General features: G+C 37.0%; 1 protein-coding gene across 20 annotated transcripts in view; it reads right to left on the reverse strand.

The window, feature by feature from the left end:
• SPAG16 (sperm associated antigen 16) overlaps positions 1 to 19855 on the reverse strand; it is a 387166-nt gene that overhangs the window by 313206 nt on the left and 54105 nt on the right. For all 20 annotated transcript variants that reach the window (XR_002439114.1, XR_002439113.1, XM_021397841.1 and 17 more), the window contains one exon: positions 10348 to 10478. Coding sequence is in view for 18 of the 20 variants with exons in the window: in XM_021397841.1 (XP_021253516.1) it covers positions 10348 to 10478 (131 nt within the window). In the remaining 2 variants the exon portion in view is untranslated. The remainder of the gene's footprint in view (positions 1 to 10347; positions 10479 to 19855) is intronic.

The raw sequence follows: 19855 nt of genomic DNA on the forward strand, positions 1-19855 counted from the left end.
CCTCCCTCTACACCAGGTTGCTCACAGCCCCATCCAGCCTGGCCTTGAATGCTTCCAGGGAGGGGGCATTCACAACCTCACTGGGCAACCTGTTCCAGTGTCTCACCACCCTCACAGTAAAGAATTTCTTCCTAACATCTAGTCTAAATCTACTCTCTTCCAGTTTAAAACAATTTCCCCTCGTTCTGTCGCTACCTGGCCTTATAAAAGGACCCTCCCTGGCTTTCCTGTAGGCCCCTTTAGGTACTGGAAGGCCGCTGTGAGGTCTCCTCGGAGCCTTGTTATGTTAATGAGAATTAGAATGAGATGAACAAGGAAGGAATCACATTGAGAACAAGCCAACAGGTGAAATGAACATTTGGAAGTCGGTTTCAGCATCTCAAACTATAAGTCCACGAGAGTTTACTACACTCCTGTACCACTCAAGCATGTCTTTCAACCTTTTTTAAACTTCATCTTTCCAACTGAGATCAACTGTTACTTATTCTATTAATCTTATCAGCAGCTGCACAGTTCAGAGTGCATCAATATTGATTTTTTCTGAATTTACCATACAGAAATTACAATGGAATTAAAACTAAAACATCTGTGGCAAAGAAAAAGAAACAATGTATTTATTTTGTGAGCACAGTCAATATGCATGCCAAAAAGAGATTAAATGTGAAAACACACAGGCATACTTGCAAATGGGACAGCAGTGGAAGTGCACAGTAATACTCATAATCTGCTTGATAAGGAAATTAAAAAGTCAGCATTTAGCAATCGTATCAGACATTTCCACAACAAGATATCTCAAACTTCATTTGAGTATAATTCTGTCTTGAAAGGACAGCTCTGTAACAACACAATGTATTTGCAAACTCAAGAGAAATAGCACTTGATCAAGAATGCAGAGCCCAAGACACTGAAGTTTTAAGGCTGGAGGTGCTTTTTCTGGGCCATTCAGACTACTTTGCAGCCTAAGGCAGTGCTGTCCTGCCTCATTTTTTAGGCAGGCACACCTGGCAAGCATAAAGAAAACGCAATCCCCCATTATTTTAAACGCAGAACTGTATGCATTCTGATCTTGATGAGGAGCATACAAAATTAGCTAAGACCATGCATGCTTTTTCATTTCCACTGCCTTGGACAAAATCCTAGAATTGTGTGGCCATGTGGAATAATCCTAACAATTCTACAATAGTTTAAAGATTATTCCATGGCACATAAAATACAGTACCTGAAAAAAACATAAAATGTATCTTAAAAGTTAAGCACACATCACGTGAATGTCCTGAGGGAACAGCGCATACCATTCTTGTAATTGAGTATTGTTAAAGATACTTCTCCTCATATTTTCATTAGATTCCCCTTCCATTTTCACAATATCACAATATATTATACATAGAACAATCTGGTTCTCAGAAATGCCGTTCAGCAATACTCCTTCCTTTCCCAGAAAGAAAACTGTGTATCTTTTTGGCTTTTTTTATCTATCCTTCTGCCTCAAATATTCATAAAGTCTTGACATGATCACCTAAAAACCAGTTTTTTTTCTTTAAAAAAAAATACTTTTTCCAAAGATGCGTGACCTTCCTTATACGTGGAAATTCATTGCCAAATACCAGAAAAATTAAAAACTGAAACCTGGAATCAAAACAAAAGATCTTAGACAAACACTCCTTCCACATTTCTTGACAAAGAATAGTTCTGAATGGATACTGAAAACATAATAAAAACGTAAATGAATTTTCAAGTCACAAAAAAAATGCTGGTACTATACATTAATTGAGGATCTTTCTGCAGATAGGTATTACAATCGTATCAGACACTGAAGTGTAAAGACAGGCATTATTCACCTTCTGGAAATCCTGGAGTTTAACATTTTTCTGTTCTAAAACAAATTGAGCACTTTCTTTTTTTAAATAGATTTCCACAATGTGAATTCTCTCATACAAATTATTTTTCAAGCTCATTAAAATATTTCATTTCACTAAAATCTCAACACCTTATTTACACATCATAAAAAGAAATGCATAAAAGTTATTTTCAAAATAACTTTCATTAAGTTAGCATTTCATCCCATATGACAAATGTTAAACTATTTTTTTTTAATGTTATGAATTGCTGGTTGAAAATACGGACATTTCAATGAAATATTTAGTTACTAGCGTATTTATCATTCAGAATGTATGGCTCAGCATAGGCTGGCTGTTTCTTGAAGATCAGAAAACTATCGACCCAATCTATTCAACCCTGTTCTTGTCCACAGATTACTAATAAATAGGGGAATAAAAAGATAATAACCCAAATTTAGAATTGCTGACAGTTGCCAGGCATGATAGTTTTCAGTCTACGGAGAATATGCAGGAACCTTCATAAAGTTAAGACAATCTTTTTACAATCGTGTCTTTATAATCAAGTAGTTTCAGGATTTTCTGCAAAGTCTGCTTCAAAAACTATGAAGGTAACTAATAAAAAATATACTTTCCCTCCACTGACCTTCCCTGAAAATGTTCTATTTTCTGATAAAGATGCTTGTTTGCTAACAAAATGACAGAGCTACCCCGCTCATTTCATGAGCACACCATAAAAGAACACAATACAACTTCAAATTACTACTGTTATGGTTTCAAGCTGCCCATTAAAGTGATGGCTGAGGCCTTCCCACGGGAGCCACTGATGTGGTCAAAGCTGCAGGCAAAGCTAATGAGAAACAAACTCCTTACAAATACAGCAGCCAGAAAACTTACAGAGAGGAACAGAAAGGAACTTTTGCCAGGTGATGGAGAGAAGACGCAAATGCAGAGCTAGAGGAAACATGTACCTCTCCCCCTATTACTGATGTTAGGTGAGACGATGCTGGGACGGAAGGCTGTGGCTAGGAGCCATGCCTTCCTAACCAGCGCTACACCAAGCCCTCGTAGAACTTATCCAAGTGTGATCTGCGCTGTGCTTACTGATTATTCATGGAGAGCTCACTTTTTCTCCTTATTAAACTGCATTACAAGGAGCTAAACTACATTTGACATATCCCTACAAGTACCTCTTCCTCATAAGCTGCATTAAAGCTCTTACAGGGACATTGTATGATAATGAACAGATGGAAGTCCGTGAAATAATCTCTCTGTTATGATGGGGCCTAAATGCAGAACAAATGAAGAACTTAATTTCTATAGGAAATGGTGATACTCTGAAATGGAAAGCTAGAGCACTGAGCTGTGACTCAAAAGACATTAATTTAATTTCAGGATCTTCTCCGTATATAATCTTGCAGGAATTATTCCCCACAAGGATAACGTGACCACTCAGAACACTGGGGAGATAAAGGTGGCTCAGCCAGCAAAGCAGGCAGAGTCACGTGAGCACATGCACAGATATGCCGGCTCTGTCTTCACCGAGCATTAGAACTAAATCAAACCTGCACAGCCCACTGTCACCTGGCACTTCCATGATTCAGCTCTTGAGTTTCCATCCCGGCTCATGCAGCTGACACTGCTGGCATGCACGAGTTTGGGAGCAGCTCAAACTCACCTTGAGCACAACTCATCCACCTGCCTGTTAGATGGCCCTTGGGCTCATTGGGAAAGGACCTTGTTGCCAATCTGTGCCTGACATCAGCCACATTGCTTCCACTGGGACAGAAAGGCAGTGGGAGCAATAAGGCAGACACAGCATATTCCTCCCAGCCCACTGTAGGGAGGGACATCTTAAGGTGTATCCACCACACCTGGTGGCTTTGGAGTTGTCATGTGTTCTTCGGCAGGAGGACAAAATCTCCATTTATTTGGAGTGGAAACACACCTTTATATTTCCTCATCAACTTCATGGACACTTCCCTTTGTTGAACACCACGAAGTTCCTGCAGTCTGCTCTCCAGACTGCCCTGGTCCCTGGGGTGTCAGCTGCCACACCCGGTTCTGTGCCACCCGCAAAGTGCCAAGGGTGCCCCTGTCCCACCCGCCAGGTCATTAATGAAGGTGCTGAACAGGAACAAACCCTGCAGAGTCCCCTGGGGCACACCACCAGTGATCAGCCTTCAGCTAGACCTTGTGCCACAGATCACCATCCTCTGCACACAATCATCCAGCCAGTTTTCAATCCATCACATGTTCTGTAAAATATAAGTCATAGCTAGGAAACAGGGGACTGAGCAATTTGTATGAAGGTGAGACTCACTTTCCTCATCTTTGATAAAAATCTTTTATGTATAAATTGAAAGAATAATTAAAGCTTTGGGTTTTGGAGAACAGTAACAGAAAAGACATACCCGCAGTTCTAATAAAAAAGTAAATTCCTTGCATTACATCTTTGAAAGGTTCAACAGTATAGACTGTTTACTTACAGAATTACACGGACACAGATTTGTTCTAGCAGTATGCCTAAGCCTTGAAAAGAAGTGCCTTCTCTCTTGAAGAGATTTTTAGAAAGGTGCTTTTTTGTCTCAGCCGAATTATAGAAATATTTTTAATGTGCTAACATGAAAGATTACATGCTGGGATGGTTAGTCTCAGAAAAACAGATATACTACCAGGTTCCAGACCAGTTTGTTAAGAAAAATAAATTCCATTCTGGAGCTAAATCTTAGTCATCAGGAATATAGTTCTGAAATTCACACTTGGGGGGGGGGAGAGGGGGGTGGAAAAGACCATATTTAAAAGTCGTGGAGTCATGGGTCTTGAGTATGAAGCACACATTCTAAGAAAAGAATGAGTAAGATACTAACCAAACTGAACAGAAAAAGAAGAGTAAGTGCTGAATCACTGAAGTGGGAGGGCAAGGATCATAAGACATGCCCCACAGTTATCACGCACCAAGACTTCAAATCCTGCTGTGCTTGAGGTAAACATCTACAGCAGCTACATTCTATGTCAGGTACCTCTAAAATCAGGTATAATTTCCCCAGGAAAATTAAGCAGCAAGTAACACTGCTAACGCAAATCTCCAATTCACTCTGTCTGCTCATGCAAGAAATCAGCACATGATGGCACAATTAACAAAACCAGTTCTACTGTTAATGGAAAAATGTAATTTAATAAAATTATTTTGTAATGCCTTGGAGAGTCAAGTAGAGGGTTTAAATAATAAATTAGGGAGTTCGCCACCTCCCTAAATTTTTCCTCTTTGATGAGGAATTTCACCCTATGAATTCTGAACTTCTAATCCTCCTTTTTTCTAGCTTGTGTTCTCTCAGGACACAGTACAATTCATATGACTGATCACCTCTTGGCAGATGGACCGTATTCTGCCTGGCATCACACAGACAGAACAAAATGACATTACTTCACCAGCTGTACAAAAACACAGAGATGGAAACAAATGGTTGGAATACAGGAAAAAGGGAGACAACATTCATCAGTTTGACAAGCAGCAGTCTCAGCAAACCATCAAGCTATCCATTGTCAGAAGTGTAAGGCATCACAATAAAGAAGAAAATCAAGGAGTGACAATAAAGCGCTCTTGAACTGTTAACATGGAACTCTCTCCAATTGGGACAGGTAGTGGAAGAAAAACTATCAAGATGTTTGCTTACAAACTGATCTACACTACTTCTGTTACCTTGTTCATGCGCAACAAATCTTACCGGTCTGCCTCTCCCACCCTTCATGAAAACAACAGTCTGAGAATGAAATTGAAAACAGAGAGGTATGCCAACATGAGAATAAACCTGGGAGGTATGCCTAAAAGAGACTTAAAGCGGGACACTGAAACAAGTGGCATGGCTCTGTACATGACTGCAGAATTCTCTCTGCATCAGCTTGAAACTCTAAAGAAAAAACGGAAATCTGCACCATTGTATTCTACAACAAACTTAAGACTAGTCCAAAAGGAAATTCCTGATGTTAACACTCACAAAGTATTCTTTCAGCAAAGGTCATTCCTCTGTATGCATATGTACACATACATCTGTGTACCAATACATCGGTATTTATATGTAAAGGAGGAAAAAAAGTAGTAGAGGAGCTAAAAGGGAAAGGGTGCAGGAGTTTGTAGTTTTGTTCAATCTCACCTCTATAACTATGCACAAGGTACCACAAGACTAACTTTAATTTCAATTTTTGAATAAGCCTCATAAAATCACCTACACATTTTATGCTGCAAGTCAATTTGCATGGTTCCCAAGGAGATAAGTTTTAAAAATCTCATCTGGAATCCACTGATAAAAAAAAATGGGGAAAACTAGCATAATAAGATATAATGATGAATTAGTCCCTATAGAAAAGTTATCTTTTACTGGGTCCATCAGGAAAGCCTAGATAATCGCTAAACATTTTATATTTGCTTTTCTTTATACTTATCTCCAGCTTCGTACTTTACTGTGCCCAGGCAGAACGTTTTTGATATTCTTTTTCTTTTACAAAATATGGAACAGGAATAAAAGATGTGGGAACATTAAGTTACTTGTAAACAATAATATACATTTTCTATTTGTACAGGTATACATTTGAGATATTAGGCCATACACTTTGTAAGTTTTACCCTCAATCAAAAGGCATTTTTAAAACAATTGCCATTCCTGATAAACATCAAATAAGCTTTGAATGGAGAGTTGTAACCTATGTTTGTGATGCATGGGCAGGAAGGAGAAGGAAGAGAAGACATCTTAAAATTTTAACAAAAAAGCAAGAAAAGGTTAAGGGTATTAAAAAAGGTCACAAGAAAATAGCAAATACCCATTTTCACAACATTCATTTTCTGGTCTAAGATTTAAACAAACAAAAAATAAACAAGAGAAATGACTTTTTTTCTAACTACAAAATATATTAAATCAAATCATGCAAAATCTCAAACTCATGCCATTACTGCTGGTTTTTTTCAGCTGCACTTTAGTTCAACACAATACATGATGTTTTTCTATTTTCCAACACCGTACTAACCACTAAAAATGCACTGAATAATGTCTGCATAGGCATCTTTCTTTTCCCAAGTGACAACTATAAGAACGGTGACAGATGTACTGCACAGAGTAACACAGAAGTATCTTTCTTGGTAAGCCATTCAAACCCCTTGGGAGGCAGACAGCAAGTAAGGAGAAAATGGACAGTAAGCAAGTAAGACTTTGAAGATCATTTATGCATTATAGATCTTACAGCCTTTCTTGCAGGCAGAGTAAGATGTACTAGGATACTTGCAAGGACACTAGAGAAATGTGAGCTTAATGCAGAAGAGTGCCTATGTGAAGATTTGAGAAGTGGGAAACATTCAGTTTGGCAAAAAGCAAACATGGTTTCCCAAGGGATTTTTTTCCCTACCCAAGGGAAGGCGTTAAATTGAAGGTCTTGAAGCTTGAAGCCATGTAAAAAGTCTGAATTTGGATTTGCCAGAGCTGTATTTTCTACAGAAATGTAAAATATTCTATTAATACATATACAAAACAGATTCTGTTCTATCTTTATTAGACATTGGTTCTGGTAAGCAAAACCTAAATCAAAAAAGTAGATCTGGTCTCCTCCTAAGTCAACAGGATGTTTTCTATCTATCCTATCAACTACAAGACACAATTCTCATCTAGTAGCTATTGGTTTCTCTATCTTCCGTCTGTAAACCTGCACAATCATCATTACTTCAAGTAAGTTTAATGGAAGTTCAGTATTTCTTCAAATGCATTATTTTCATTTAATTCCCTATACAGAGAATTTAATTCAAGTCATTTTTCTCTGAAAAAAACACAATTTATGCATTTAATAACCTCTTGGACTTCTGAGGAAAGTTGCACCAGGATTGAATAGCTGCTCCATCAAACTAAAAACAATCACCAAAGCTCTGCGTGCGTTAGCTGTATGCCTCAAGATTCCATAGCATCTAATAAGGTCTGATCTCCATCCGAAACTTTTCCCCAAACTTAAGTATTTGCCTCTTCTCTCCCCCATTTAAATTCTTCACCGTCTGCTGCCAGCGGGGTACTAAAAGTGTCCTTTTCTTCAACATAAAGATCTGTTTTCTTGAAACACACAGGAACACTCAGTGTTTTATTCCTCTGTCAAATTTGCTTCAAATAGGGAAGGGTGTTAAAAATACTCCAGAGGAGATACTGTCCAAAATGACCCACCTTTACTCAACTACGCAACAATACAGCCTTTAGTGTTAACATGATGGTAGTGATATACAGACAGGAAAAGCTTTTTAATTAAAATGGCTAGGAGTTTTAAATGTTCTTTTTCATAGTTAAACTTGTAGAAACTGCAATCCACTGTGTTCATAAAGAGATTTCTAAGCAAATGAGAGGTTCAGTTACAGTCTGTTTGTAGTGATTACATTTTTGCAAGAACATTTTAACTTTCTGTTTTTGCTTTTCATGCTTTTATATTTTTACGTTTTTAAACAAGCATTTCAAATCACTTTAGAGCTCTATCCCGAGCCCTCACTTTCCTTAAAGCACTATCTTCCAATGAAAGTCAGTATCATACTGTCAGTACATGAAATTAAATAAATACTCCAAAACTGTTTTTTGTTCTTTCTAATTTAGTTGCTGTTTCTTGAAGCAAGTTGTTAAAGACTTTCCACATAAGTCTAAAGACATCCAATTCACTTTTAACCACTAAATTACTTTCTTGAGTGATATTGTATCCTCAAGGTGTGACATCCATTTATTAACAGTGGGAAGTACTCAGAATTTCCAGTACATACAACCATCTCTTCTAGCAATAACTAGAAGCGCTGGATATAAAGATCTAGAGTAATGCTTTCAGTAAGATATAAAAATATCATTCAAAAAAGATAAGGGATACAAAGAATATTCTTACATGAACACATATTACAATTACCCTGTTTTTGTTCAAGTACACATTAACTGCAAAATTTAGGTAGAAGTGTCCTTCCTTGATGAGCTTATGAGCTATCACTACTTAAAATTACACATTATGTATTTTAATACTTACAAGTAATTTGCAATAAAATATAAAAGTAACTTATAACACAAATCTCACTTTCTACTGTAGGTAAAAGGAAACTTAACAAACATTAACATGAAAACTGTTAACACTATTGCCTCTTGTGTAAGTCTTGCGATAAGTGTAACGATTACATTTTAATCTTTATTCTACCTGACTCACTGAAAATCTTGCAGGGTGGAAGAGTTTTCCTTCTCTGCCAGTCTGTTTTTTTTTTCACCACTACACCATTTTTGCACTGACTGCTTTTTGATAAACCCACTAACTCACTAATGTTTCAGGTGGATTTGCTACTGTCTCCTCAAAGTAGCAACACAGACTTCTTTCCCACTTGGTCTCATATGACTGTAGAAGACAGGAGAAAATTATTCAAAATATTACCTTAAGTATTTGAAGTTAGAATTAGCCAGATGGAAAACCAGAATCCAGTATTTGAGAGACTAAGATGGAAACCTGCCAAGCTAGATCAAAACAGTACAAAATAAGGGCAGTCAACTGAAAGCCTGAGAGTTTTACATTACAGTTATTAAATGTATAAAGATGGTTCCCCTTTTCACAGACAAGATTTACCTGACACTCACCTAACCCAAAAAGCATTTTCTAATTTATGTCACTGGTTTACTTGGCTCTGGTATTTCACCATTTAAACAGTACAGAATAATCTTATTTCTTCACAACACTGATGTTTGGGGAAGTCAGTCAACTGCCAAACTTTCACCCTGCATGAAAATTGCCCACACTTTTAGACTTTTAAAACATAACTAAATTGGATTATGTTTCTTAGAAGCAACAAGAAATTAAGCTACTAACATTAACTCTATGAATACTGTTTTTTTGTTTTGTTTCTACAGGGACACCCTCAGAAGTAATCTACTAGCAGCTGGAGTACAGTAAGAAAAGTATCATGCTACATAAAACTTACCTGAAAGATAAAAACAGTGAATGGTTTAAAAAAAGACTAAAATCATAATTAGACAATTTGGAATCATCATATTAGTGCTAACTTGTTTTTTTTCTGCCTGTAGCTAGCAAGCCCTGAAATGTCATTGCTTACAGGCTACTCACGCTCTAACTAATCTAAATTTTAACTCTTCTGATTTTTGACCCAAGGGAATAAGCTGTAACCAAACACAAATTGCAAAGATACTCAGCATTTTAGTTCAGCATTCTGGAACTAGACTTTATAGACATCTCTGGTTCCCAAGTTTTGTATCTGCTCACTGAATCCCACCCTTCTTACAAAAAAGATGAACCACAATCTGTAAATAGTTCTGCTTACATATTTTTCTGAACTCATGCTTCTAAATTTCAAGATCATTTTCTCCACTTTATTAAATTCTTCAGAGAATCTCCCCCCAACTGGGGCTGATTGTTTTCTGAAAATTTAAATTAAATAAAAGCTTCTGAATGATCTGCTGAAAAATAAGACTCGACATATATTTAACAATAAAATAGATGTACTGTTAATGGCTCCTACCAGCTCACTGCTGAGTCATGCAGTTTTAAAGTGTTGCTCAGTTTATACTCTCCGTATTTCAGGGATCGACTGTACTTCTTGGCACCAGCAAGGGATGGGTTCACTTGCGTATCTACAGGGAACTCCGAATCCTAGAGGGGAAAAAAAAAGAGATTAATTTTCAGAAAAGTTGCCTAAGTTCATGCAATGTACTACTAGTTACGTTAACTTTAAAAGCACAATTTTGTCTTACTTTTTGACTTTATTTTTCCCCTCTGCTCAATTTTTATGAATTACTAGATCACTATTGTCCTGATTTTATCTTGATACATATTGTTAAAGATGAACACAGGCATATCTGGAAGACTGGTGTCTGTAGTTGAAAGTGGCAAATAAAATTCTTCTGAAATTTAAACTCATAACTGAGTTTGTGCAATGATGGAGGTATAAGTAACAAACTTGGCCTGATGTTTTTATCATAAATTAAGTACTTCATACTAGAAGAATACAAAAATCCATGTAAGAAAATCATCTCTGTGCAATTCATGATCTCTGCTTTCAGTAAGTATTTGCTGGTAGGGAGACAAAAGTTAATACCAATTAGATTTCAAGTAAATTAATTATTTTTCTTTAAAAAGTATGAAACTACCAACAGAAGATGTAGTGCTCTATCCTGCACTGTACCACCTCGTGTTCTACAGTTAACTTTTAGAAACCCTTTCATTTCATTGACAGTTAGAGAGCTCCTTCAACTAACTTAGAATGGATGAACTTCCCTCTCGTTCCCCAAATTACTCAATTTATATTTTATTTCATTCACCTTGTCTTCAATATATCTCCTAAGCAGAAAAGGAAAGAGTAAAGTCCTAGTAACAAGCTCAGCACCACATCACCTATGATATAATCACCAAATTATCAGCTAAATAGAATAGTTTCTGTTATTATTCTAAATGGAAAAGAGACAGAAACAGAGAGAGAAGGTTACCATGTATGTATAGATAAATAATACAACGCAAAGGAGAGCAGATACAGGTAAATAACCTTTTTTTCTCCTTCATGTATGTATGTAGACCCATACCAAAAGTAACCCCAGGGAGTATTCATACAGAACACACTGCTTGGACAAGAAGATCCTTTTCTTATTCAACCAGTTTCACATGCAGCATGTTTCCAACAGAATTCACCAGCACAGTAGCACTTGTTGAAGAGAGGACTGGAACCCCAGGGTGCAGCTCTGATGAGACATTTGCCTAGTCAGCTGCTGGTGCTGTTCTATGCCACTGACTACATCCAACAGGAAGCTTCAGATTTGCAGCCTCTTATCAGCCTCTCCAAAGCAGAAATGAAGTGAGACAGTGCCTGCACTGAATCTGCCCCTTACAAGATTCAGTTACAGATGTGAAGCCAAGTCTGTTCTTCAAGGCTCTTGTTCACTCATCATAAAATACAGAAAAAGATCTATCATTTAGGCTGTGCAAGGAGGTTTCTGTCCTGGAAATCTGTAGCCCCAAGTGAAAAAGATTTTTTTTTTTTAATTCAGATGAAAATAATTATACATTAGATATGAATTTAGAATGAATCCTGAAGTTAATTTCCTCTACAAGACACCCAAAGAGTATGGTATATGCACTTATCTCATTTGATAAAAATGACAAACATCACAAAAAACATTCTCATCAACAGATAGTGGAAGGCAAAAATCAGATGTTGATTGAAGCGAATGGCTCAGCAAAGACTCATGGATAACATGCTTAGGATACATTGTAGGACTGGATTCGTACAAAGACCCACATCCTTCAGATATATTTGTAGCAGACATGAGAATACTAGAACACTGAAAACTAAAGAGGATATTTTAAAGACAATACTAAAACACCTGAAGTCAGGACTGGCTCTGCCAGGTAAGAGGGAATCAGAGAGAACGAATGGCCTTTCTTTCTGACAGCCAAGTCAAAGTAACAGACATCAGATGGCTGTTTGGACATCATCTGCACATATCATATACAATCAGCTTGAAATAACTGCTCAGGACTTCAGGCAGGTAAACTGCACAGAGCAGTATTTGAAACTCATAACATCTCTTCAAAAGATCAACTCTGCTGAAGAGAACTGATATTACATCTTGATAGAAAATCTTTTTGATACGTAGCTACTATATATCAATCATTATCTGAATATGAAGTCTTTCGCTGCATTTGAGCAGCAGCTTAAACACGTACTTTAAAGTAACTTGAATGTATTCTCCACAGCAAGAGAAAAATCTGTTACTCCGGAATTGAGCGGAAGGCAGATCTGTATTCTTCAAACTACATTTTTCTTGTAACTACAAAGCCAATAAAACAAATTACATATAAACATATACTCAATCCTTACAGATCAACTTTGAATCAGCGTGTATTTTTTAAGACTGGACTAGATTTATTACCAAGTCTAATTAACCCAGCTTAACAGATTTATTAAAAATAGACTGTCATTAAAGAACGTAAGGAGGGTAACTGCACACAATATACTTTAAGTACTACACTAGTCATTACAAGATCACTTACAAAGACTATAGTTTTCTAAAGACTCGTGATCCTTCTTGTTTTCAGCATTTTCAGGACATCCTGCTGTGAGAAACTTTAAAAGAATGAAGTTACTGTACTATTTAAAATGCCCACAACAACTAAGATTAAGAATGGAATAAAATCTATGCATTTTAATCTGAAAATGTGCACACACAGCAGGGGTATCTACTTTTTTCTGTTTGTACTTAACTTGATGACAACAGTTCTGTTAATTTAGAGGAATAAGCATGCAGCAATTTTCAAAATTACAGACTATCAAGAGAATATCATTCTGTTTCCCACGTCAGAAGCTTTCTACACTACATGTCCTGTAAGGATGCTATAACCCTGAATCAAACTCTTTAAATGATTATCGGAATTACTATTAATGTTAGCCAATGACTTTAATGATCAGTACCAGTGTAACTATTACAGATGAGACCTGAAACATATTTTTCAGTGGCCTATGGCTTCAATCTTACACGTAAGCCTAATAAAATCAGTACAAAATCCAGTGGTGTTCTTTTGTTTCTTATTGCTTTTTTAAACTTGACTATTAAAAAGTAAGACCGGGTCTGACAAAAGCTTTAGATGTTCAATGCCTCACATACTTGATCACAGACACTGATGTAAGTTTTGTCCCACCTAAGCTATTATTATTTTCCCCCACTGGAGATAAGAAGCTACATGCTTCATTTTGTTCACAGAAAAACTTTTCTATTATCTTCTGTGCATTTTTTTTTTTGAAAGAATTAATAGATAGGTAAAACTTTAGCTTCAAGCAGCCTTAATAATTCTCAGATATTCCATTCCCAGAACAACAGATTCCAAATCTGCAGAATGGCATGGACTGCCAATGGTGAGAAACCTAGGGCATTGGTCTTGCCTTTCTTCTGACTGAAAAGGATGACAGAACCTAGGGAGATTCTGCAGAGTAGATGACCAAAATCATCCTCTGATGGTCAAAATCATCCTTCTTGTCTTAACTCTGGTATCAACAAGGCGCCTGTATCTTTTAGTGAGGTGTTAATTAAACGTATACCCTGAACCACCCATTTCTCACGGATTAGCCATCTAAATGTAGTTTTCTAGACTTGCACTTGTTTTTAGTGACACTCTAAGTAAAAAAGAGGAGCCTAGAAAGAACTGCAAACCTGCTCTGAAAAGCAGTGGGATTTTGGAGGATTTACACAGAGCACAATTTTAAATGTTTATACATGCTATCTGTATCTTCATTTGACTAAGCAATTTACATATCTACTTCTGATTTCTTCCTGTGAGAGTGGACTGTATATGTTTTTAAAAGTAGCAATACAGCTATCAGTAAGGAAAATCAACCTCCAATTAACATCTAAATTCTCAAGATTCTGTTTGAAACTTATGTAAGATAACAGAAGTAAGATTTCCTTGTATCTCGTGTATAAGGACAATTTGGGAGAGAAGTTAAATTATGCAGGGTAAAGAAAAACAAACAGAAATGTTCAAAATTAGAAAATAGATATGTAAAGCTCCCAAACCACTTTAATCTTGCACTGTCATTCCACGAAGAAATAACACATTTGTGGCTAAAAATATTTTTGCAGAAATACAAGTCAAGTTCTGATTACTTTTCAGGCATAATATTCCTGCAGGCCTCTGAAAACAGTCCCAAGAAAAATCCATACATTTTCCAAATCTAGGAGCAGTTGAGTTTGCAGTATTTACTATACAAAGGCTAAAAGGCAAACTAATGAGATTAAATAAAAATCAGGAACTCCAAGTCTGTGCCACTGCCTTCATGCAAATTCAAGAAGCTGTTTGTGCTTGTTTCAGAAATGTCACCCTTCAAGAACTGCAAATTTGCACTACCAGAATTATGACATTAATCAAGCACAGAAATCAACAGTCTTTTTGTAAACTACCTCATTCCCTTTCAGTAACTAAAAATTTGTAAATGTAATCAGATTTACTCGTTTCAGGGCAAACTGGCTCCAGGAAAGCTTGAACTAAGGTACTCTGAATAAAAGTGACTGAAAAAGTCTTTTCAGTAGAAAAAATAGATATTATTTCAGAAAACACTACTGTAAATTATTGCTGAAAAACTCACAAATATATTTAAAAAGAGGATAATATGAAATATTAGTATTTCTATTATTCTTCACAAAATACAGTGTCAACAAAAAGTTATTTATCCTTTTTCCTCATCAAAAATGCAATGAAGTCTGGTGCATTTATTTCTGAAATGGTAATTTTGACCTCCTGTGCTGTGATAATCTTTTATTTTACTAGAACACAAGATTCAGACTCAGCTGTACAGATCATTCATATCTATGGCTCAGCCTTAAGGGCCTCAACAGCATGAACCGCGGGATCACTTGCCACCGTCAGGTGAAGTGCTGAGACAAGTGCCCCCCAGAACACAGCAGCAGAAGCCAGTTAAAATATACCCAGTCTGTTGCTGCAATATATTGGGTTTTGTTGACTCTTGTATCTGCTATGTACTAGACATTAGTGCTATGACAAACATGAAAAGCTATTAAGGTGTTCTCTTATATCAGTATGAAAGAGAAAGTAATGCATTTCCTACTTGTGAAATTAAACATCCTGTTACTTTATCATCAAAGGCAAGGAACATTAAATGCAAAATAGTGTCCTAGAAAGAATCTCTGTGAACCATAACCATTCTGAATGCACGTCCTCAGTCACTGACAACAGCGGAAGCAAATGGTGCATTGTACCTGCCCAGACTGTCATTTTGAAACTACAACTATCTTTGTTATCTAAAGTTACAGATGAAACAGACTGTTGGCCACTGAGAAAAATTAGCCATGACACACACTTCATTTACATGTAGTATCTCCATGGCTGTCAAAAATACTAACAGGGAAGAGTAAGCACCATCAACTCCATTTGCTTTGTAGGCAGAGGGAAGATATCCAAACGGTAGATCCTTGGCAAAGGCAATAATGGAAACACATCCATACCCCCACGTAATTAAGGATCCAGTACTCATGATTTACCTTGAGAGCTCTACAGAAACCAGAGTTACATGAACTTAAAAAAGCATTCCCTGCTCTAGTTCCTCACAGGTTGAAACATAAAAACAGACCCCAACAGCTGAATATCCTTTTATTTTTTTTTCCTTCCAGGTAAGATCTTGAGCTTTGACATGTGGTATGAGAGAAGTTAGTGATCTACTGCAAACCAAGCAGAAATTCTCTACAAGAGCTTACAAACCACGCTCTGTCTTGGGAGTCTCAGACCATTAGCTCTCCCTGATAAGATAAAAATCTTGCTTTGGTGGGAATGGTTATGCAATTTAGACAATTCACCCTTAAAGCTTCTTTCTTGTCTTGAATTTTTACGTGAAGACAGCATTGTTTTGCTTCTGACAGCAATGAATGTTTTTCTTGAGGAAGATGCAAGAGATTCTCCTTTGTCAAAACAAACAAAAGACAATAAGAAAAGTGGAATTCATCCCACAGCTGAGAATAAATGTAACCTACTGTAATACAAAACAAGAAACATCCAAATCAGTTTATCTAAATAACAGCCTGGCCTTGTTTGTAACATTATTACATAGTTCTAGGCTTCTCTATTCAGTTGCAAGAAATTGAAGTCTACACAAACTAGCCAGCAAAAACATCAAGTTTAGTTTCTTTCATTCCAAAGACATAAAAGAAGTTTAAGTGAGGCAAGGATCATTTGCCAGTCATTTGGTGGATCCAAGTCCTCTGGGGAGGGAAGAGGAGGAGCAATCTATTTCTCCTTGCAAAAAATTAATCAGCTCTAAAGCATCGGTGGCAGTTCTGATTTGAAAATTACAAAGGTCATTCTCAGACTGAATCTACACGCGCACAGAGGCACAATCATCAGCACATCTCCCAGTGTATCCATACACATAATTTCAAACAAACACTAGATATTTTGATCAGAAATTAAACCTAAGTAATAAAATGATATCATTCTTACAGCATAGATACTGCACTGGTCCACACCTCAGTAAAATATTCTGACTTGTGTTATTGTCGAAATAAATTCAAGGAAGTGTGCTATTCTTGCTCTCCAAATCAAAGATATCTGTGCCCTTTTATTCTTGGTCAAGAACTGCACTAATCACTGCTAGCTACATTTATACACCAGTTCATTTACCTTTTCACTCAAACTTATAAACAGATGAAAAAAAAAATTTAAGAATTGGTTGCTCAAGTCTCTTCAAAAATCAGTTCTTCTTACATTACGGAGGATATCTTCTGCATTTTCTTTTTTTTTTAGAGGAACCAAATTTCACTATATAGCATTTTCCATATTTTAGTTCTTAAATGTCAAAGTCATTCCACGGAAATCAACAGCGCTACTCAAAATTAAAAAAATAGTGTCCAAATAGCGCCTCAGTTTTACACTACATCTCAGTTCTTATCCAAATTATCACAGCTTTCAATTATCACAAGCTAAGAATTACCAAGAACCCACATATTTGAACAACAAAAATAAAGCAGAAGAAATTTTAAGATACAAATTTATAAACCAAGGGAACTTTAATTACTAACAATGAATGAATTTTGGTTATCCAAATATTAAAAAAAAAAAGTTTTTTTTGTCATGACACCATGTTGGGAGGGAGTGTTGATCTGCCGGAGGGTAGAAAGGCACTACAGAGGGACCTGGATAGACTGGATCAATGGGACAAGGTAAACTGTATGAGCTTCAACAGGGCCAAGTGTCGGGTCCTGCACTTTGGTCACAACAAACCCCAGGCAACCCTACAGGCTTGGGGAGGAGTGGCTGGAAAGCTGCCTGATGGAAAGGGACCTTGGTGTGCTGATGGGCAGTCGGCTGAATATGAGCCAGCAGTGTGCCCAGGTGGCCAAGAAGGCCAATGGCATCCTGGCTTGGATCGTGAATGGTGTGGTGAGCAGGACTAGGGAAGTCATCCTGCCCCTGTACTTGGCACTGGTGAGGCCTCACCTCGAGTACTGTGTTCAGTTTTGGGCGCCTCGGTGCAGAAAGGACATTGAGGTGCTGGAGCAGGTCCAAAGAAGGGCAACAAGGCTTGTGAAGGGCTTGGAGAATATGCCCTGCAAGGAGAGACTAAAGGAACTGGGGCTGTTTAGTCTGGGGAAGAGGAGGCTGAGGGGAGGAGACCTCATTGCACTCTTCAAATACCTGAAAGGTGATTGCAGTGAGAGCGGGGCTGGTCTCTTCTCACTGGTGACAGGTGACAGGACAAGGGGAAATGGCATCAAGTTGTGCCAGGGGAGGTTTAGTTTGGATCTCAGGAAAAACTTCTTTACAGAAAGGGCTGTTAAGCACTGGAACAGGCTCCCCAGGGAGGTGGTTGAGTCCCCATCCCTGAATGTGTTTAAAAACTGTTTGGATGTGGTGCTCAGGGACATGATTTAGCAGTGGGTTGTTAGAGTTAGGGCAGTATGGTTAGGCTGCAGTTGGACTTGATGATCTTGAAGGTCTTTTCCAACCTGAGCAATTCTATGATTCTATGATATGTCGAGCAAGAATATTTAAAAAAGCAAAGTGTAACACAAGATTTCCAATCTATTTATTTCCCCTATACTTAGAATTATTGCAAGAATCAGAGAATTCATGGTGAAAGATGTGAATATAAGCCACTATTAAGATGACACAGGACATTACTTAAACTTATTTCCAGGTTCAAAGTAAGTTTTTACAAAAGATTCGAAACAATGCCTATTTCTCTCTTTCCCGTGATAAAAATTCTCATATTCCACTCTGTTCTGAGTTCTTAGCTTGAGTGTAATTTTTAGTTTTAGTTGCTTCTAAAAGAATGAAATGCTAACCAGATATTTATTGAATTAGTATTAATTGCTTTGCTGCAGCACTGACAGAAGATTAATATAAAATATGGTCAACCAGAATTATTCCATCTTCTTCATATTTTCTGTAACTGAAGGAATAGCATATCTTTTTCTAGCAGATCGTAAAAAAATTCTGAAGATATTCAGTGCATCCAGTGAACAGAATGCCATCAGCAAAATATTCAGTTCTCTGTGTTGCCTGATACTTTACATCAAAACAACTCAATTTCAGAAAGTGCCAATGTCTATCTATACTGAGTGTACTACAACAAGTTTACACCTTGTTTTACTATATTAATCATGACTACAATTATATCACAAACATCTGAAATATAAGGAAAGGAAGTTGAAAGCAATAGCAGGAGAGCACAGTAAAACTTTTACTGCATACTACATCTTGCCTGGCTTGCTAATAAAAACCGAAAAATCACCTACAAAGGTTGTGGCAACATAAATCCCCCTTGTTCAGTATATAACTCTGACAGCTTGTCTTTTCGGTGGGTTTTTTTGTGTGTTTTTTTAAATAAACATGAAGATAGGATATAATAGGTTGTAAAGTCAGATTAATTACAAGAGCTCCTTTAGAGCTGCTCTGATGTTATATACAAGGCTGCTGTCTTCATGCAACTCTTCAGAGTCTGTGAACGTCAGAGTACTGTGCTAGCAGTAAATTTGAAACCAAAACTGCTCCTGACAATGGCAGTTTCAATGGTGTGACAAAACAAGCCTTCTACAGCCGCTGCCTATGCAACAAGGAACCTGGAAGGCAGCAGCACTGTAAATACAGCGGTATCACAGACACTCAATACTTTTTTTGTCTAGAGCTCTTATTAGCACTCATTGAAATTTACAGAAATCATCTACCATAAAGGGGATAAACTTAAAGACAGAAAGCTACTGCACCACGCTAATATTTGGTTTCTTTTATTGTGGCTATTACAGCCATATTTCTCGATTATTTATCATCTGAGAGATTTGAAGAATGAGAGGAAGCTAACAATTATGAAATGCTCCATCACTGAAAGCTAACAAGTTTCTTCCAATTTTTAGTACTACAGCTTGTTTAATTTTTATTGCTGCTATTTCGAAAAGTAAAGGTATCAAAAGAAAAAGCCTTACTCTTCACAAAATGTACTGCCAAACTCCACAGAAATAAAACAAAGGCAACGT

This window comes from Numida meleagris, chromosome 5 (assembly GCF_002078875.1).
Source record: "Numida meleagris isolate 19003 breed g44 Domestic line chromosome 5, NumMel1.0, whole genome shotgun sequence".
Lineage (NCBI taxonomy): Eukaryota > Metazoa > Chordata > Aves > Galliformes > Numididae > Numida > Numida meleagris.